Source organism: Asparagus officinalis, unplaced genomic scaffold, assembly GCF_001876935.1.
Source record: "Asparagus officinalis unplaced genomic scaffold, Aspof.V1 AsparagusV1_Un384, whole genome shotgun sequence".
Taxonomy (NCBI): domain Eukaryota; kingdom Viridiplantae; phylum Streptophyta; class Magnoliopsida; order Asparagales; family Asparagaceae; genus Asparagus; species Asparagus officinalis.
Window position 1 is genome coordinate 17,630 of NW_017972649.1, and position 21,860 is coordinate 39,489.

Sequence of the window (21,860 nt, forward strand, 5' to 3'; positions counted from 1 at the left end):
ACACACTTATACGGTAAATACAATGGTGTACTGCTTGTTGCTACAGGAATTGATGCAGATGGTGGCTTATTTCCTTTTGCCTTCGCCGTTGTGGAGGTCGAGAACAGTGAAAATTGAGAGTGCTTTTTTCCTTGCATTTAATTATATATTTTTAATGTGTTGCCTCCTAGAAAAATTACTTTCATATCTGATAGGATAAAAGGTATTCTAAAAGCATTGTGGAGGAGATTTGGCTCTCATCACCATCATCGCTATTGCTTACGACATATTAGAGCTAACTTTAAAAAGAGCTTCAGTCAGATTCATTTACAAAACCTTCTGTGGCAAGCGGGTTGTATGCCTGAAACATGTGTGTATGATCGGATACGGGATCAAATCAAGGCAACATCTCAAGCTACACATGATTGGATTGAGAGTAGTCTGGGTAGTGATTACGTCGACCGATGGGCACTTAGTAAAGATGGAGTGAATCAGTTCTGCATAACAACAACCAATTGTTCTGAAAGCTTCAACGGGGTACTTAAGGGGGCTCGGGCAATGCCCATACAGGCATTGGTTGCGAGGATATTTTACAGGCTCAATTACTATTTTGTCAAGCGGCGAGAGGATAGAGCAATGTGGGCCTCGTTCTTGACACCAAAAAAATGAGGCGATTTTAAGGGAGGAACATGTAGTGATGGAGAGGGCTGATGCACCTGACCTATGTGTGTATCTGCGATGGTATTGAGGGATTACTCACCGGTGGATATTTTAGAAAAACAAAGCCCTGAAGGAGTACATACCAAGAGACCCAGTCGAGAGAGAGTTGGTAAGTGTATAAAAAAATATACAATTATTTTCTGAAGGAGTACAAGAGCTCGAAGAGCTTTCTACTATGGCACATGACACATTGCGCATGACTACCGAGCAGGAGTCGAGGAACACGTTCCTTCGAATGATAAAAAAGATATGGTCGGCTCTTCAGAGGACGCATAATGCAAGCCGCGATGGACGGAAGGAGCGACCAATTGAGTCCGGGTGGCGACGTCGATGAGGACACATGGGGGCGGGATCAAGCCGTGCGCATGATGAAGCTGGCGGCTCATAACAGGCTCAGGCCGGATGTTCACAGGCCGTTTGAGTCGACGCGGATGTCATACGCTCCCAACTTCACACACAACCGGACGATCAGGCTCAGACCGGATGTTCACAGGCCGTTTGAGTCGACGCGGATGTCATACGCTCCCAACTTCACACACAACCGGACGAAGAGGGAGAGGGAGGGGAAAGGGCGTTGTTGATATTTGTTAAGTTTCGATGGACTTGATAGGATGTTTGCGTTTGAGTTGCAATTTGGACTTGATATGTTGTTTGTGTTGCGATGGATTTGATATAATGTTAAGTTTGCAAATATGAATTGTACGTATGATATTTGTGTTTGTGATTGCAATGTGGATTGATAACAGGAGTATGATTGTATTTTAGCATGTGTTATTTGTGATTACATTTTGTACTACAGGAAGTATGAGTTTCCAGGTGAATGTCGGCTGGAAGGAGGTCTGCAAAATGGTTGGGATTAGGAACCCTGACCATTTTGTGCACCTACACTGGCCCTGCGTTTGGGCTCTGCTTAATGGTCGGGGTTGGGAACCCCGACCAAATCAAAATGAAAGCATTTCGAATTGGTCGGGGTTCCCAACCCCGACCAATTCGTCCACTGGTTAAACCCAGCGACGGCTGGGCTCTGCTAATTGGTCGGGGTTGGGAACCCCGACCAATTCGAAATGGGACCATTTCGAATTGGTTGGGGTTCCCAACCCCAGCTAATTAGTTAAGTGTTTCGTAGCGGATGAACTAAATAGTCGGGGTTGCCAACCCTGACTGTTTACGAGGCCGTTGAAAAAATAATCGACCCGCTTTCTCGCCACAGCGCTGACGTGGTGAGAAATCGGGTCGATTCCGCTAAATAAAACTCAACAAGATCAAATTCGGTAATAAAAAGTTAAAACGGGTCTACAGTGAAAATTTCCTCTCCAGAACAATGTGACCAATTATGTGACAACTGATGTATTCTTTTGTTAATCAAAGATGTTGGATGAACTCCTAAAAAATTATCACGGATTCAAAAAAAATGACTCGTTTTCTAATTATAGAAAACTCCCACAAAATTTTGGGGGAGTTGCAGTAAATCCCATCAACTTTTTTAATTACACCAAACCCCTTGAACTTTAGGAGTTGTTGCACGTAATCTCCATGAATTATTTTATTTTTCTAAATTTCACATGAAATTTATCATTTAATCTCCAAATAGCACAATCTGCTCTAACATTTCATTCAAGCATGCCAAAAAAATATGAGAATTCCCCAGTCTTGAAAAATTACTTATTTTTGCTTTTTCATAAAAGGGTATTTTTTATTAGGAAGTAAATTTGTCTTCTTTTTTTGGTAATGGGCTCACCCTATAGTACGCTAAAGTTGATGGTGCTAATATGTGGTTTAAAAGATAAATTTTTAGATAAGATTTAGCAAAATAAAATAGTTCATGACTACTAAAGTTCAAGAGGGTTTAGTCTAATTAAAAAAAAGTTTGAGGTTTACTGTAGCTCTCCAAAAGTTATGGTGGAATTTTCTATAGATAACCCTAGTATATACGCACAACGGTGTTAAGTCCCCAAAGTTGTACTACAGGAGGCCTACGAGCAATTAATCCTAGTTAATGAAGATTAAGCCATATAAAACTGCCTGCTACATGAAAGAACAGGAGTAGTTAGATAATGTTTTATTGTATGTTTGGGAGTTCACTCAGGGAAGGAAAAGAAAGATAAACAAGGTAAAGGGAAGGTAAGAAAATGAAGGAGAATTGTAATTGTTGTGCGTAGCGGAAATTTTGGCAGCACCTCTGGTGCACGACAGGAGTGTAAGTCTCAACTAAATCCCTGTTTCACAAAGGAAACAAGAACCGAAAGTAAAATATCCCAATAAAGTGAGATATCAGCTCTTCCTCTCATCAGTTCTAGGACTGACCTGTCGAGGGAACCTAAACTCTCTATTACAAATCACAGCACGAACAATCAATTTTAACGTGGTTCGGCAAATTACCTACGTCCATGGGGTAAGGAGGGGAGATCTACTATTAGAGGGAAAAAGAATACAAATAGGGTTTACAATCACACAGCTCTCTCAAATTAAACCCTCAAAATAGGCTCCATGCTTTCCTTCTCAAAAAAGGCCAGCCTCCAAAAAAAACTTTTTCTCTTTGCGATTTTTCTTTTCCTCTGCCTGCACTTTTTCACCAAGCACAGCCCCTGAAAATTTTCCCCCGCTCACTCTTGCACACAACCCTAGGCGAAACTAGGGTCCCTATTTATAGCTGCAAAGTAGGATACGGGTGGGCAATGGGCATTCGGGTGGGCCAGCAACTGATCATGTGAACACGATCTCTTCACGCGAAACTCGAAAACTACAGGTCCTCTCCCACGAACAAATTTGTGGCCCCCACTTGATGCTATCAGGAGACAGCCTTCTGCTCCCTTCTATCTCTTTACTTGTGAAGGTGGGCCACACTCACAATTCTTCACCTCGGTGAAGTTTTCTCAAAACTGAGCCGACACCAACCAAACTAAATGTCTCACTTGTTGCGTCTAGTACGAAGTGAAATAATTCACGATAACGGACTCAATCCACAACAAGTCGAGACCCAAATAAGAATGCGAACACTCTCCAAATGTCGGTATCAACTCACCAAATCGGCTATATCATAAAATGACTGCCTACGTATCCTCTTGCCCAAGGAATCAAGCCTTCACGTAGTTCACCCAAATAGCCGCGAATGACCTCAATCCAATAGAAGAGTTCGTAACCCTCCTCCAATATCATCAACTCTGTGGCTGATAGCACCTCCAATGACCTCAAAGTGTAACGAATCAAACATCTCCACCTGAGGTGAACTAATGATCATATCCAAACTACATCTATCAGCTGCGCTCGAATCAAAACCCGACTCATCATCTGCATCCAAAACCAATTGATCCCCAAGCTATGTCACCTCAGCTGGAATCTCAAACAATACAGAATGATCTAGAGAATGTGGAGTAATCTCCACCCAATATGAAGTAGCATCACTCTCCACTTGCTGTGATACCTCTATGACCTGTCCAAAACTCTCCACCTGCTGAGAGTCAATATGCTCCCGCCTCATCGAAGCCTCATCCAATGTGACATTACCAAACCAAATATCCAATTGAGTTTTACCTCCAATCACAGCAGTAGATAACTCTTTAATAGGATGATCCAAATATGTCGAAGCCTCAATCTAGAAACTCTTTTGCAGACCATTGTTTGACAACAAACACCGATCCTCCTCCAGAAAGGCATGGTTCTCCAAATTTACCACCCTATCTAGTTGCCCTAAGATTTCCTTTCCAACGAAGTATCTCGAAATGTCGTGAGCTCGGTTCCAATACAAAAACAGATCCATCTTGTACCTCCCACTAAAATCAGAATGAAGTACATTCACCTTTCTGTCTATCACACACTTCTTCAATCTGTTGGAGACTAATAGGACTTTATCCAAAGGGGGTTTGATTGCAACCCAAACACGCCTAGAACAATCACCAACAAAGAAAACCAAATATCTATTTCCTCCTAATGATGCCTCTTTAGAAGGCCCCCAAACATCCATGTGAACCTCATCTGAAAGACCCTCTGTGCGGTGAATAGAGGTGCTAAACTTCACTTTGGTCTTCTTGCTCACACCAAAGTGTTCACTGGATTTTAAATTGTAGGTCGTTGCACCCATCTCCAAATCAATACTGGAATGACTAAGCACCAAATACCGCAGTCTAGTCGAATCAACAGAAGTCGTCAGCTCTCTACCTGTCACTGTATCTCCAATCAAATAGTACAGGTTATTTCTCCTGACGCCCTTCATCACAATCAAAGAGTCTTCCACGATCTCAAGAACCATGTCCTCAACACGAACCTTCAGACCCTCTCTAACCAATGCTCTAATTGAGATCAAGTTCTTCCTCAAGGAAGGGACATATCTCACATCATGTAACTCTCTAACAATCCCATCAAACATCTTAATGCAAATTCTTCCTATCCCAAGGATCTGACATGCATGGTTATCTCCCATGAACTCCACACCACTATCTAGTTTCTCAAAACTGGAGAACCATTCCTTTCTAGAACACACATGATAGGTCGCACCATTATCCAACATCCACTTGGATTCCTCCGAATAGCTACCTGTAGGATTGCTAGAAAGCGAATAAATGAAAGTATCAAAAATATTACCATCTGATATAACGATGTTTGCTTCTGATGATGGTTGCTTCCCTTTTCCCTAAAATATTACCATCTGATATAACGATGTTTGCTTCTGATGATGGTTGCTTCCCTTTTCCCTTCTGCTTATTCTTCATCCATTCTGATGATGGTTGCTTCCCTTTTCCCTTCTGCTTATTCTTCATCCATTCGTCGAGCTTTGGACAATCTTTCGTCCAATGACCAGTCTCCTTGCACTAAGCACACTGATCTTTTCCAACTGTAGGATGCCCTCTGGACTATGACTTCTAATTCTTTCAGTTTGGATTCTTACCTCTTGTGATCAATGCCTCCGCTACCGGCTCAACTGAAGCCTCATTATCCTTCTTTCGAAGCTGATAGTTCACAAGTACAGCGGTGACCTCACTATACGAAAGGGATGTCTTCCCATTAATTAGGGTAAGAACAAAGGTCTCTTATTCCTCATCAGGAAAGGAACTCAATAATAATAATGCTTTGTCCTCATCCTCGATTATAACATTCATATTTGCTAAAGCCTCAAGAAGCTTCGTGTAGTCACTAATGGAGGTTCCCTTCTTCAATTGGAAGCGATAAAGCCTCATCTTCAAATGCAAGTGATTTTTCACACTCTTGGTCAAATACTTGCTCTCAAGGATCTCCCAAATCTTCTTTGCATAAGTCTCATTCATCACATCATACTTTAAATCTTGTGTTAAACAAGACCTAATAACACAACACGCCGTCCGATTCATCTTTTCCAAACCTTCTCTTTAATATCATCTGCTTTGTCATCCAACTCCAAAGTGTCTTTTAAATTTTGCGCGTTCAGCGCATTCAAAACTTCGCATCACCAAAGTCCAAAGTTGTTCGTGCTATTAAACTTCTCCATATCTATCTTCGTAGAGTGGATATTCAAATTTTGAATGGTCTTTACACCAGAAGCACCACCCTCAACACCTTCTTTCCCGACCATATTCCTCAACACACCAATAACCAATGGGGAACAAACTAAAGAATAGATCCAAACTTGAAAAAGATAGAGCCTTTACCAAAAGGATCCTATATTTAACTCCAATTGAAACCCTAGACGAGCTTCCAAAGCGATTTACTCCTCCAAATTGCCCAAGCGTAACCTGACCTCTGATATCACTTGTTGTGCGCAGCGGAAATTTCGACAGTACCTCTGGTGCATGACAAGAGAGTAAGTCTCAACTAAATCCATGTTTCACAAAGGAAACATGAACCAAAAGCAAAATATCTCAACAAAGTGAGATATCAGCTCTTCCTCTCATCAGTTCTAGGACTGGTCTGTCGAGGGAACCTAAACTCTCTATTACAAATTACAGCACGAACAATCAATTTTAACGTGGTTTGGCAAATTACCTACGTCCACAGGATAAGGAGGGGAGATCTACTATTAGAGGAAAAAAGAATGCAAATAGGATTTATAATCATACAGTTTTCTCAAGTTAAACCCTCAAAATAGGCTCCCTGCTTTTCTTCTCAAAAAAGGTCAGCCTAAAAAAAATTCTCTCTGCGATTTTTCTTTTCACTCTTGCACACAACCCTAGGTGAAACTAGGGTCCCTATTTATAGCTGCAAAGTGGAATACGGGTGGGCAATGGGCATTCGGGTGGGCCAGCAATTGATCATGTGAGCGTGGTCTCTTCACGCAGAACTCGAAAACTACAGGTCCTCTCCCATGAACAAATTCGTGGCCCCCACTTGACGCTATCACGAGATAGCCTTCCGCTCCCTTCTATCTCTTCACTTGTGAAGGTGGACCCCACTCACAGTAATATATTGTTTGGGAGTTGAGTAAGGTTAATGAAGGTGAATTTATATAACTTGTTTGGGAGTACTAATAGAGGGAAGGGAAGGAAAGAAAATATATATAAAATTACACAAATGACCTTTGTATGGTATTAAAACATTTTACCTAATAACAAATGATAAAAATAAAATATAAACTTATGAAATTTATAAACACCAAAGGGACAGTGCTTTGTTCTTTTTAAACTTTTCATATAACATAAACTCATGAAGAAATTTATAAACACCAAAGGGACAGTGCTTTGTTCTTTTTAAACTTTTCATATAACATAAACTCATGAAATTTATAAACACCAAAGGGAGTGCTTTGTTCTTTTTAAACTTTTCATATAACATAAACTCATGAAATTTATAAACACCAAAGGGATAGTGTTTTGTTCTTATACTAATAGCACATGATCTTATCAAATCAATACACACAGCATAAATTGACAAAACAAACGATGTATCTTATCAAAACATAAACACCAATTCTCCAACCAATTTTTCCACATGTATTTAACAAAAGTCAACAACAAATGTTCCAAGTTTGCTATAAGCATCCATAAATCGGCAACAAGTTTGTAATCGCCATACAATAAACAAAAAGTGACAAGAAGTTACAATAGCCATCAAATATTCCAAGTTTGTCATAAGCATCCATAATTCGGCAACAAGTTTGTAATTGCCATACAGTAACCAAAAAATGACAAGAAGTTACAATAGTCATCAAATATTCCAAGTTTATCATAAACATCTATAATTCAGTAACAAATTTGTAATTGCCATATAATAACCAAAAAGTGACAAGAAGCTATAATTGCCACCAAATACCCAAAAGCATCTATCAAAAGTGAAAAACCAAAATATTAAAGATGAATAGGTAGGAAGCTAATAATGAGGTGGGGGTGGCATAGATGCCATATGCATCATCCTCGCGAGTATTTTCTTTTGTCTCTCTCTTGGACATCCAAGTACCCCCCTTAGATTCTCTGGAGAATTAAGTAGGAATATATATGCATCATCAATGTGTTCGTCGTCGACCCCAATCTCAACCAAAAGACTCCAAAGATCATCCGTTTTAATTATAGTATTTTCCCGAGCCTTGTTGAATACCTCAGCACTTGCAAGCATTGCTTCAGCCACTTTTTCTATGCCATTATAATGTTTTTCAGGACCAACATCCTCCTTTGACTTTTTGCTCTTCTTCAGTTAATTTGCTGTTGACCTAGTCTCCGTTGCAGCCCCAGAAAGTCTTCTTTGCCAATTGCTTCTTGGTTACCATCAATACCCTCCAAGATGATTTCCTCCCTAGAAACATTTCATCAATGCCATTAATTGTAAGATCAACATCAACCTCGTTAGTATCAGTACAAGCCCGCCTTCTCTCTAGTAACTCAGCCATAGTTTTGGCATGCTCTCTTGTTGCTCTATCAGCTACAAAAAGCAAAAGTAATTTATCGTAATTTTAAATAGTCTTGGTCCTCCATTCAGCAGCTTCTGGATGAGCCTGAAAATGAATTCCAAATAAAATGATTGGTAAGCGTGGATGATGTTAACAGAAACGCTATTTTTTTAAGTAGAGCTTTAAGTCATGTGAACAATGTGACAACCATGACTGAAACACTAAAACACTAAAAACCATGGCTGAAACACTAAAAACTGAGCTTCAGCCATGGCTGGAACTCTTTAGAAAGAGTTTCAGCCATTGCTGAAACACTCAGGAAGTTTCAGCCATGGCTGAAACACTCAGAGAGTTTCATGACCAAACTGCACAAGTAAATATTTGCTTACACGACTAAACTCTACTCACATATAAATTAGTACAGTGCCAGCTGAAATTAAAGAAGCAACTAAGACGATAGGTTTAAGAAGTCAAAACACAAGAATATCCTTAGGCTTTTCAAAATAAAGAAAGCAGGCTTTAAAAAGATGTCAAGTGACTGACAATTGATGCATAAGATCGCAATAACCTTCAATCTCATACTCTAGGAGCATAATCTATTACACTTTGAAGGCATTTTAAACAGAACTGTAGGTTCATCATGGTCCCTATATTTGTAGGACAAATTGCAAGTTTTGCAAAATTGTAACTTCATCATGACAATAACACATCAGTTCAGTCAGATAAATTTGAAATAAATTGGTTGGTACTTGGTAATTTTTACAAAAAAACATGTCCACATTTTATTACAGTAAAACCAATTTAAAGAATTTAATATCCCTTCATTTAGCAGAAGCTAAGAGTACGTCATTATATTGTCATGAATCAATATCAGAGATCATACAAATAAAATTGGGATTTTTCACAACATACAACAAGATTACAGTTAAAAAGTTACAGCTTCAACTTTAGAAAATGTAGAATGATTGAAAAACCATGCATCAACAAGATTACAGTTAAAAAGTTACAGCTTCAACTTTAGAAAATGTAGAATGATTGAAAAACCATGCATGCTATCTCAGTTTATTCCCACATTATAATGTCAACTTTAGAAAATGTAGAATGATTGAAAAACCATGCATGCTATCTCAGTTTATTCCCACATTATAATGATTGTGTGTAGTTATTTTTCAATTACCTGAATTTGTCGATCCCATACTTCTGGTTTCGCGCTCCACATGTTAGTGTTCCGATTCCAAGCAAAGTCGTTGCCCGCATTCTTAAACAAGTCATAGCAAGCTGCCCATTTTGACTTCATATATTTCACACGATTTTTCGCCTTATCCCTATCAATTGGCTTATCAGGAAATATTTCTTGGAGTTCAACCACTATTTGATTGTAAGCCGATGTTGAAAAGACGGAATTTACTCGGTTTCCAATCACATCTTGATGCAAAAGAGCTTCAATTAACTTCTCATCCATAGCAGAAATCCACACCAAAGAGATGTGATTTCCTCCCCTAGAAGAATCACCATCTGTAGACCTTCTTTTTGACATTCCTAATTTACACAATAATGTTAGAAAATATACAATTACATTCCTATTTTACACAATAATCTTAGCAAATATACAAGGAAATTATTAACAAGTCTATGAAGAAATTTAAATGATAGATTATACTATTATCACGAAAGATAAATAATTCCAGTCATTAAGTACAATAGAAATAGAAAACATTAGTCTTACAATCATCAAACACAACACAAATATTAAACATAAAACCAACAATTATCAAGTTCAAGACAAATAGAGATTACAACACAAGATATATATTACATTAATCATGCATTATAATCTTGCCACATAGAAGCTGCGGAATCTCTTAAACACTCTCCTCTTTGTTCATCTTCATCCTCGTTCCCATCATCTTCATCCGATGGGTTTTCATTATCACCTTCTTCCCCTTCAGGAAAATCGTCTTCTGGATCGGTACCCCTTCAGGAGTATTAGATGCATTCATTCATCTCTGCTCTGTTGAGCTCACAAATTGAGCCTCCACTAGAAAATCGTATGCATACCAAATTCAAGGTGGGCACTCTCAGAGTAGGGCCGAAAGTGTCTTTTCCGTGGCGGTGCGGCGCCTGCCGAAAATGACGGAACTACTACTGATTATGAGCACGCCACCCCATCCTCAGACGCTCGGTCACCGCCTCCGTCCATCCCCTACCGAGGATCCCGTCACCGCTCCTTGCACTCTCCTCTCTCTCGTGAGAACTAGATTCTGTCACTCGCGGTGCAGCTTCAATCGAAAGGTCAGCTGCAAGAGCTAAACCCGAACAGCTAGTGAGAAGGAAATTGAATTACTCGGCGAGTTTTGACCACGAACGCTTGTTATGCACTCAGTGTTTGGAGACTGAAGGCGGATGCGCACGGAAATGGCATCAGAAAAAAAAAACCAGAGTGGTCGCGATAATACTCAACTTCCACACGGACCCATTTCCATCCTCTCTGTAGTTATCTGTTGGGTAAATTACACTAAACCCCCTTGAACTTTCAGCCTTTTGCACTTAACCCCAACGATTTCAAAATCACACTAAACCCCATCGAACTTTTGCAGAAAACCTCCATACTTACCAATGTTAAGTCAAACTTGGCCCTGAGGAATGCCCGTGACTACAAAAGACCCTTTAACTTATTAAAAATTCCATTTATGGCATTTTTCTATATATTCAGCCCTAATCATAAATAGGTTTACTGTAGCGATGGGAGAGGGGGGTGTGGTTGGTGGTGTGTTAGGGGGTGTGCCCCTAACATTATTTAAAAGGTAAAGGGGTTATAAGATTTTAAGAGGAAGGTTCTTTTTTTAGGTTGGGGTATTTTAATCCACACAAAAAGTAAACTACCACCGTTTGGGGGTTATCTGCAAAAGTCTAAAAGTTCGTAGGAGTTTTCTACAAGTCCAAAAAATTCTGTTGGGGTTTAGTGTGATTTTGAAAGTTCGTTGGGGTTTTGGTGCCACAGGCTGAAAGTTTTATGGGGATCTAATGGTATGTAATTATTTTTAGTGAAAAGAGCTCATGCGCGCAAATTACTGGATTTAATTAAAAAAAACACACACAATTGTTAGATATAATCACATCATACAAGTTCAATTGATAAGTAGGATCAAAACTTATCCAATCTGTTTTTCTCTCTTCAATCAATGCTAACACGACCATACAATCTAAAGTAATATTACTCACAAAAATTCACCGCGTTGACGTATATATTAGCATAAATATAACAAATTTCCACAGACTCTTGCAAAACACTCTAAATTAAACACTTTCAAAATCACAAATTTACCAGAATAAAAATGATTTTCCCTTGATTCACAGAAGTAATGTAGATCAACTCGAAGCAGTAAACGCTTATGATTAGAGTACCAGGTTAGAAAAGCACACATAGGATGGTTCACCAGCAATGCATTTCTAAAGTTGCTATACAACTAACCCTGTAACATTTATAAACATAATAAACAAAAATTATACTTTATATAATCTTTAAGATTCAGAGACTGACAAGATTCAGAGACTGACTTACAAGTATATTTGTCAATAATAAATTGCAATAAGTTAATGAATCAATTTTGTTTGCCCCAAAAGAACGAAGGTTCACAAAAGAATCCATAGCGCAAAGGCTTGTTTACTATTCCTCAATCCCACACAATAGAGAGCATCGAATTTGATAAACCTGCTTCTTAATAAACAAAAATTATACTTTATACAATCTTCAAGATTCAGAAACTAACAAGATTCAGAGACTAACTTACAAGTATATTTGTCGATAATTACTCGCAATAAGTTAATGAATCAATTTTGTTTGCCCCCAAAAGAACAAAAGTTCACAAAAGAAACCATAATCGCAAAGGTTTGTTTACTATTCCTCAATCCCACGCCATAGAGAGCATCGAATTTGATAAGCCTGCTTCTTCAAAAGTTTGTTCGCTGTCATAATCAAGGCTCTTTGATACGCCAGGAATTGCTTGTGTAAAGTGAAAAGGACGAGTTTCGCCATCCTCCAGGAGGGAGCAGCAGAAGGACCATAAGAGCTGCGTATTGACAATGATGGAGAAGGGCAGATTACCACAGAGATAGATATATGGATAAGTTTAGGCTTTTGATATATACCTAGGAGAGAATAAATCCTATAGAGGGCCAACTATACAAAAAATCATGGATGAAGATATACAGCCTAACACGATTCTTGATGCATACATCACCACCTACTATCAAGCAGTCGGTACTGTGTATCAGTGTATCTGTGCGGACTGCATGAAAGAGTCTGCATTGATGTATTGCATTGCTATGCACTATGCAATACTGACTACACTGATAGTTGATAGTGATGTGCATCAAAATTTTGCTAGATCAAGCATTCCCCTATTTCCCTATATGATTTTCTATAAAGGCGCTCTATAGGTTCTTTTTTGGGTTTTCCAGATATTAGTCCCTCAAATCTTGTCTTGCAAATTGCTCCCCAAATAGCAACATGGCCCTAAGCTTATGTTTTTGTGAACACAAAGATATTTTTTCCTTTTCTTTTATTTTTTTATTTTTTATTTTTTATTTTTTTTATTTATTTTTTATTTTATTTTTTTATTTTTATTTTTATTTTTTTTTTTTGTGAGGGACCAATCTACAAGACCCCTTTGGACTTGAGGGACTTGTGAGCAATTTTAAAGATTTGAGAGACTAATATGGAATTCTTGAATATTTGAGGATTAATATCTGAAAAACCATTTTTCTTATATCTACCTTGATAGAGTCTGTTCGAAGAAAATTCCTTTGGACTCTTCTTCCATCTGGGAGGCGAACTCCAACTCTACAAAGAAGTTCCCTGCTGCCTTTAGGTTCTTCAGGTAGAGGAGGATAAGAGGGCTTTGCGATCGAGCTAGTCTCAGCTTCATTCTCGGTTTTGGGCTCCTCGCTGTGGCCAGAGGACTCCTATTGGAATCTGTTTCTAATACCGCTCCACTAGAAGCATGCCAGTTGCCGCTTGCACCTCTTCACTTCTTCGGTTGTTTTATCTACAAGTAAATCATGGTGAATTAGGAATGCCTAAAACCTTGAAAACGACTGACTTAAAGGGCTTCCTTTTGTTGTTTAGTTGCTACTATTCTTTCAAGGCACGTAAAAAAGGGGAAGGGTACTTATGCTACTATTATTGTCAACAAACTGCAGCAACCAATGGTGAATTCGAGTAAGATAGGCTCTAATACATACCCATTAGCAGAATATTCTCTCTTTAACCTTACAACCAAATTAAATGTATCAGCGTGATTGACTAAATGGAGACAATGGATATCAGCAGTGATGTAGCAAGGTTGAAGAAGTTGATCTCTAATCACAAGTAGACATTTGGAAAGAATCAGATGGAAGTTAACAAAAAGGAAAGAGAGATAAAATTCGACTCTCCAACCCAATCGCTAAAGGGGATTGCACGGTAGCTTCAGTGAAACAGGCAGCAGATAAAAAGGAATGTTGCAACAACCCACACACACGTGCTTAAAACATTATCCACACATATGCTTAAAAATCAACTATTTTAATTTAATTATAATGCTCTTTTTTCCTCTTTCAAAATACAATAATTCTGAACTTATACAGATTAATCCATGTACGAATCCAAAACAAGCATTGAGAGAGGCCCCTTAACTAATTCCTAGAATGAGGTCAAGCCTCTTTCATGATCGTCGAAAAGTCCTATATGGATCTCATCCGAGTAGAACTAGTAGAACTCTAACATATCTCTGAAATTCTGAAATGTAGCAAAACTAGAGGCTTAAAGTTGATTAGTGATTTTCTCAAAAATTATAACAGAGATTTTACGGCGATAATTAAAATTTTGGATCATCTGACAACCACAAACTAGTGCGGAGACCATACTGTTAATAAAAAAACACCTGATCTGCAGTACACGCTATTGATTAAATTCAATCTTGGCTAATATCATATCCTTATATTACACTCATTCCACTTCTCACTCAAGATGAATCACAATCGTCAACTAATTAATAGAAGGTTGTGATCAAAAGTAATGGTCTCCCCACTAGTTTTTGGTAGTGGAGAGGATCCAAATCCAAAAATTAAAAGGCAAAGCGCCATTTATGATGACAGAGAACTGGCTTACACAACCTGGTGCAGGCTTATCTAACAAATAGCAGAGGAAAAACACCAACATGAAAATGAAGGATAGCAGCTATCAGCCATTTTTATAGTGCTAGAACATTCTCAAGCACTCATTGGCATGGTAAATAGATTATATTTGAAATAGGAGACATATTGAACATGCAGATACAGCTTTAGACACCCTGCATACCTGGAGTGTGGAGTATAGAATCTTGAGAAACCTCTCTTCGACGTTTGAGAGGCTGTGCAACATGATGGTCTTTTGGACCCCTCTCCAAATAGGGAAGTAAATCCTACACAAAGAAATATTGATTCAACACTAAAATAGACAAAAGAGGGATACGTGTTCCTCTACATTAGAAATGCAATATTCTTCCAACATAAACCTTTGCGTACTCATTATTCATTACCTCCAACAAGCGATCCGGCTGTATCATGCCACTCCACGCACGCATTTTTTGTCCAGTCACAGGATCGATTATGAGAATTGCAGGAATGGAAACCAGGTGATAATAGGTACACACCTTCTTCCCTTCACTAGAGTCATTATATACCTGATATGAATCAAATGACAGAAGAAGGATCACTTTTATCTTTCTGTATGCAAAATTCATTCTTTGTTGAGTATGTCGGCCCAGCTTGCTTGACAATGATGGTCTACATAACCTTACTCATTCGTATAACCAACCAATGGTTTTGGCTAGGCTTTCTTAGCAAGGATTTTATGGAAGCTTATGCATGCATACCGACCCATATAATTTTAAGGACATGCTTTGTTGTTGTTATGCTTAAGTTGTTCGTACACATGCAAGTACGCTAAATCATGCAAGCCATAGAAAATTTTAGATATATACTAGTTTCTGCAACCGGATAAACCCCACAGACCCTTCAATATATTCTCCAAAGTGAAGCAGGCAGACAATATAAATGCAGATGGATAGAGTTCCTTTCAACTCATGTCGGTTAAAGTATTTGTCACAAGAACTTAGCTCCGATCATTCATATCCTATGACTTTGTTAATAATCAAGATGCATTTATATTGTCTTCAATTAGAGGATAAAGCATATTGAGATTGATTGTTGTTCTGTTTAAGCTAAAGTCTTGGAGGAAGTTATTAAGATAGTATGTGACATCACATGATTAGCTAGCTAATCTAGTGACAAACCACTGGTGAGTCAAGAGTGAAATGCACTTGCGATGTGACCCAGCTTGGAAGGTGTCGGTGTCAAGAGGGGTACCTCTATAATCCATCTATTTTGAAATAGTATAAATTAAGAGAGAGTTTCTCTCTCTCTATATTTTTGACTCCTTCGATTACCATAGTCCATGTCTACAACGTCTGACCTCAATATAAAGGGGTTAGCCACTTGATTTCGTTTTTATCCGTCTAAATACTCCATAAATTTTACAATCCATTCAACCAGTTTACTAGTCAAAGTTTATCAGGTCTTGCTTTTCATGAGAATTAGTACATCCCATTTCTACAAATAAACTGTGTTTAATTTTTGTACACTTCTCATTACCAAAGAAATTTCATTCGAAACAACCACAACTTTGTTTAGCTCCAATCATCTATACGTTTAATAACTTCCAATTTCTTTTGTTTCCAAGTGCCATTTTTCAGTCTGCTGCTTACTTTCACAACCTACGTACTGTTGTTACGACTACGGATTTCTCCTGTTGACAGTCTCCAATTTCATTCATCAAGTATGGACAAAATGTAATGATGTTTCTCCACACACAAAACAACTTCCAATTTCTTTCATTTCCGCTGCTACTTCCACAACCTAAGTACTGTTGCTAGGACCACAGATTTCTTCTGCTGACATCTCCAATTTTCATTGATCAAGTATGGACAAATTTAATAATGTGGTGAAGGTCCTTTGATGATAAAATAGCTATCATTCAAGAGGCATAATATGGGGATGTGCCATGTGTCCTGACAAGTTCGTTTTCACTCTCCTGCTTCCTTCCACCACTTACCAACTGATATTAAGACTTTCTAATGGTGACAATCTCCTATTTTATTGACCAAGAATGGACAGTATAGTACTGTTGTTAAAACCACAGATTTCTCCTGCTGACATCTCCAATTTTCATTGATCAAGTATGGACAAATTAATAATGTGGTGAAGGTTTTTTGATAATAAAAAAGTTATCATCCAAGAGGCATAATATGGGGATGTGCCACATGTCCTGGAAAGTTCGTTTTCACTCTGCTGCTTCCTTCCACCACTTACCAACTGATGTTAATACTTTCTAAGAGGGACGAGGGACTATTTCCTATTATATTGACCAATAACGGACAGTGTGGTAAGGACTTTGCTGTTTAGGTTACTTATCATACATGGGGAAATGGGCATAATACTTGAACACCCCCAAAAAAGAAAACCTTCTTGCCTGAACCCTTAAAAAAAGCCTCTTGCCTCTGTGAGTTGCACATAATACTCAAACGCTCCCTCTCAGGTTGCTACAGACTGGATCACTTTGGCATGTCTTAAATCTACACATTCCGAAATTGTCGAGTTGTAGCTGACAGATCCATGTATGCATCTAAGTGCTAGAATAGTGATAAAACTTTTTACCACCACAGTGCTACCATGCCCAGATTCCAACATTGAATAAACATATATTGTGAACACAATGTTTAAAAAGAAACTATGAAGGAAAAACAAATTCAAAGAGTACACAGTTTGTCTAACACATAAAACGACAATAGTCAAATACAACGTCAGGGTTAAAAAAGATGAACCACATAAGACTTAAGACAATCTTCAAAGGGAACAACAAAACTTGAAAAGGCAGAAAGACAATTTTCCTTGGTAACATGCTATTAATGGCAATTTAGAAAACAGTCATGCCACAAGTACAAATACAAATGAAAGCACTGGAAGCAATATTTACTGTGTGTCTACAAGTACAATTGAAACACAGACCTGCCAGAATATGAAATTAGTACGAATTGTTTGCGCCACAGCTTCATTCGCCCATGTGTCCCGGTTAAGCTTTGCGATTAAAGCAAGTATAATTGAAATCAGCTCTTCTCAAGTACATATAAAATGTAAAAGGTATCCATGAGTGTTCATTTGAGGTTTACCATGTGAGAGCTGAACTCTTCAGTCGACTGCAGGTTAATTAACAACCATTTATCCATAAAAGCAGCTTCTACCTTTGCCTACATTCATAGAGAACGCAATAATAAGTATTAAACAAAAGAAAATTTATTGAAGAAAAAGAAGGGGAAAAACAAATATAACAAGAACCTAAACTCAACACTGTTTCTTTATCTATTGTGATGCCAAGAAGCAGTGCAGAGGCTGAAGATTATGTTCCAGTTTGATGTCATCATTAACATAGGAAGCATGGGCATAGAATCATACATATGAGAAGGACGAGAATGACATAATAGTCAAAACATAAAAGTAGAATATTACGGCATAGCAACATGACAAATCCTTTAAAAACTTATATTTGTGTATCAATGTTTTTAAGAATTTTTCTTCAAGCCTAAATGGTTTAGTAACATTTCCTCAGTTCAAGGCATTTGTACCTAACTGCCCTGAGCAATTGGGCGGAATATGCTCTACAACTGACCAACATGCAAAACCAACCACACTTGACACTGGGCAGTTCATCATGAATATTGCTTGACTTTTTTCACATATTTTCTTGGACAATTAAGGTATTATTGAAGGTCATGAAATGGTACCGGTTCGGAGCCTGTCAAAAGTATATATGGTAATCAATTAGGTGATATCCTCATTAGAAGTCATGTGAAACATTTTTATACAAAACATACATGTTTCAAGTCTGTATGCATTTGCAAGAGGGTGTGCTCTACGTTAGAATTTTTAAGGTTTTTTCCAATGTTGAAAATAATGAAAATGGGTTATGTAATGCTTACCTCCTGTTAAGTGTTAAGGAAAAACACAAAAAAACGTAACGCATAACGTAGGTTACATTGTTTACTAATTATTTAGATATTTTATAAATACTAACAATTCATAAAAACTTTAATACTTAGAATCATCAAACTTTTCTAACATAACATCACAATTATCAAATATAGAAATATAATATAACAATTTTTTAACAAAAATTAGTCATATATGACTAACAATCATTCCAAAAGACATCATCAAATGATCAAATATATCCTTAATTTAAGTTCACAACATCAACCAAGACCAAGCATGATTATCAAACAGTAAAAATTTGGCACATACAGTGATTGCATAATGCAAATTGCAAACTAATTTTCATGAAATTAAGCCTAATTAACCTTATAATCAATCAAAATCTAAGCAACAAAGCTTTAACTTGATCATGGAGATGGGTGAATGATTGTGCAAGCTGAGGAAGATGGAGTTTGAGAGAGATGGTTCACTGTTTAGGTTCGAGCGGGAGATGTTTGAGACTCAAAATGAGCTAAATTAACTTGATGATGGAGATAGGTGCTCGAGATGATTTTGTCGTCAAGGAGAGAGAGATTTTGTCGAAGATTAAGGCGGGAGAGAGATTTTGTCGAGGGTGGTAGTAGAGACTGAGAGAGTTGTTCGTCAGGGTGGAGGAGTGAGAGATTTCTTCATTGGGGTGGAGGGAGAGATCTCGTTCTCGTCGAAGGTGGAGGCAGCGAGCAAAGACCAGAGAGTCAGGTGAGAGGGAATTAGGGTTTTGGGGATGCGGCTACCAGCGAATTAGGTGAGAGAGTTCGGGTGAGAGAGGGATGGGTTTTTGTATATAACGGACGGTGGATATTAAATCCACGTTTCCAAAAAATCAAGTGCATCTAACTGAGGTTATTTTGGATTATGCGTTTTAATCTTTTTTTGGAATTTTTAGAAAAAAAAACGCTGTGTTACATTGTGTATGAGTTATATCCGCAAGTTATGTAGCATGAACCTCGCATTAAGTTATAAAACGCGTTATAACGCGTTACATAACCCTTTTTCAACATTGGTTCATATTAGACCCCAGTCTTTGTTAATTTCGCATTAGACCTCAAATCTTCACATTTCTAAATTAGACCCTCAAATCTCTAACTTGTTTTGAAAAATATCCCTTGCTTAGTTTCAATTGTAGTTACCTCTTCCTTTACTACAGTCTTTGTTAATTTCGCATTAGACCTCAAATCTTCACATTTCTAAATTAGACCTTCAAATCTCTAACTTGTTTTGAAAAATATCCCTTGCTTAGTTTCAATTGTAGTTACCTCTTCCTTTACTATTAGCATTAGTTTAGTTTTTTGTTTTGGGCCTTTATGCATTGATGAAGACATTGATTATGTTCTGAGCCCAAAGGAGGGACGAAAGACACATTGGAAAAACATGTATGTATTGTTTTGGGCCTTTATGCCTTGATGAAGACATTGATTATGTTCTGAGCCCGAAGTAGGGACGAAAGACACATTAGAAAAACATGTATGTGTGTGTTGTTCTGAGCCCGAAGGAGGGACGAAAGACACATTGGAAAAACATGTGTGTGTATGTATGTATGTATTTGGGGTTAAGATTTGAGAGTCTAAGATTAGAAAAACCCAATTTTTTAATATACATATGAAAGGCTATTGCCAGGATAGAAGTTGAATGGTGTCACTATATGTTTTAACAATATCGTACCATACATGTTTATTGGACAGTGTATGTTTTTGTTAAACAATCTAAACAAAGTTAGGAAGGTGCATTTCCATAAGAGGGTAAATGTAAAATATGCACGATGCACATATTTTAGCATCAAGTAGAACAACTATTTAATGAGGTTTATCGAGATTCGAGTCCTTGGTGAAAACTAGGGTCTATGGAATCACTGGGGAAGCTATTTAAAGCTATAGCATGAAAGTAATACAAAGGACCAAAGGGCTACTAGTGAAGAGGCTGATGAAAAAGAGTAATGACAGTGAGAACATCTGAATCCTGTGGATATCATGGATAGATAGATCATGATTTTTCATGAAGCCTATTTATACAAGGCCGACACATTAGCCCCCATGTGATGGATTAGAGAACTTAATGTTCAAATATATCCCAAGCCTAGGTTACCCAAACACTGCGTTTAGGTCCCGTATCGGACACAGATTCGCGCGAACACGCTATGGACATGTGTGGCTCAAAACAAAACTGATTTCCCATTACTTATAACCCTACTAGTTTCTTTGGTATATCAGGATCAAAAACTTATTTGCCTTTGAACCCAAAAAATGAAACCTAATATTTAAAGATTTGAAAAATACCACTGTATCTCATGCGATCAAAACTAAACATTTACTGTGAAACCTTAATTCTTAGTTTGATTTAATTTGATTCTTAATTGTTAGAAATAATTTTAAAAAATACAAATGTTATATGTATTTTAATTCAAAATTTGATCTAATGTAAATCATATATATACACATATAAATACTCATGTCTCTACATCCTGCATTTTACAAATTTATCGTGTCTCTTGCCCGCATCCACATCCGTGTCCAGACCCGCACTCATATCTGTGCAAACCTAGGCCCAGGCCACCATTGGAGTTCTAACATCAAAATAAAAGTAGATTATCATGTTGATTTCATATTGGCTACAAGAGCTCGGGACTGCAACAACCAAAACAGTTGACATATCACCATAGCGATTCCGCATCACACCTTTGAAGAAATAATCCTAAGTAGACTCAACAATGGTATGGAGGCATGCCTACCCGAAGAAGCCTCACAGGCATCAGGCAGAATTGATTGCACTAAGAAAAACACTTTAGGAAACCCCTCAAGAAAACATCCTAATCTTAAGTAGTGGCGGCATTAGTAGCACAAGCCAAAACGTCTACCTAAAGTTGAAAGATGACTATAATACGCTTTGAAGACTAGCATGGGAAACATACCACCTAGTTTCAGTCAGGTGTCACTCAGGCATCATTTTCTTAATCTACACTTGATACCACATCCTAGCACAATAGGATTAGATCTACATGTGGTCTAAACATTTTCTTAGTAGCAAGTACAACACTAGAAACTTGCTAAGTGCTAGACAATAAAACCAAACCTAGCATCATTCTAGGCGTCATAATCTTGATATTGGGTCCAAAAAGTGGTAATACTTAAAGGGATTACATGTCTAAAAAATTTCATGCAGCATGTGCTAGATTTGTATAATATAAATCATTTCTGATTTCTTTCATCACCATACCCTTGGGAACTTAGGCTCAAGGAGTTATGGCATCGATGTGATAGGTCTTCTTGAAGTT

At 37.8% G+C, this 21,860-nt stretch overlaps 2 protein-coding genes across 2 annotated transcripts in view; both read right to left on the reverse strand.

Moving 5' to 3' along the window:
* Window positions 1-8,227: 8,227 nt before the first annotated feature.
* Window positions 8,228-10,020, reverse strand: LOC109827711. Its single transcript, XM_020394727.1, has 2 exons — window positions 9,663-10,020; window positions 8,228-8,590 (listed from the first exon to the last, which is right to left on the reverse strand). Exons 1-2 carry the CDS (start codon window positions 9,945-9,947, stop codon window positions 8,549-8,551), a joined length of 327 nt encoding a protein of 108 aa, XP_020250316.1. The 5' UTR covers window positions 9,948-10,020; the 3' UTR covers window positions 8,228-8,548.
* Window positions 10,021-12,115: 2,095 nt separating this feature from the next.
* LOC109827709 (plant UBX domain-containing protein 7) overlaps window positions 12,116-21,860 on the reverse strand; it is a 14,971-nt gene continuing 5,226 nt past the window's right edge. Inside the window, 6 exon segments of the mRNA XM_020394726.1 lie at window positions 12,116-12,555; window positions 13,262-13,533; window positions 14,826-14,928; window positions 15,046-15,189; window positions 17,573-17,641; window positions 17,734-17,811. Of these exon segments, the coding sequence (XP_020250315.1) occupies window positions 12,391-12,555; window positions 13,262-13,533; window positions 14,826-14,928; window positions 15,046-15,189; window positions 17,573-17,641; window positions 17,734-17,811 (831 nt within the window). The 3' untranslated portion in view covers window positions 12,116-12,390.

Coding starts and splice junctions, on each gene's coding strand:
- LOC109827711 (XM_020394727.1), bottom strand. CDS start 9,947: ATGGATGAGAAGTTAATTGAAGCTCTTTTGCATCAAGATGTGATTGGA. Junction 8,591..9,662: donor TATGGGATCGACAAATTCAG/GTAATTGAAAAA, acceptor ATTCATTTTCAG/GCTCATCCAGAAGCTGCTGA.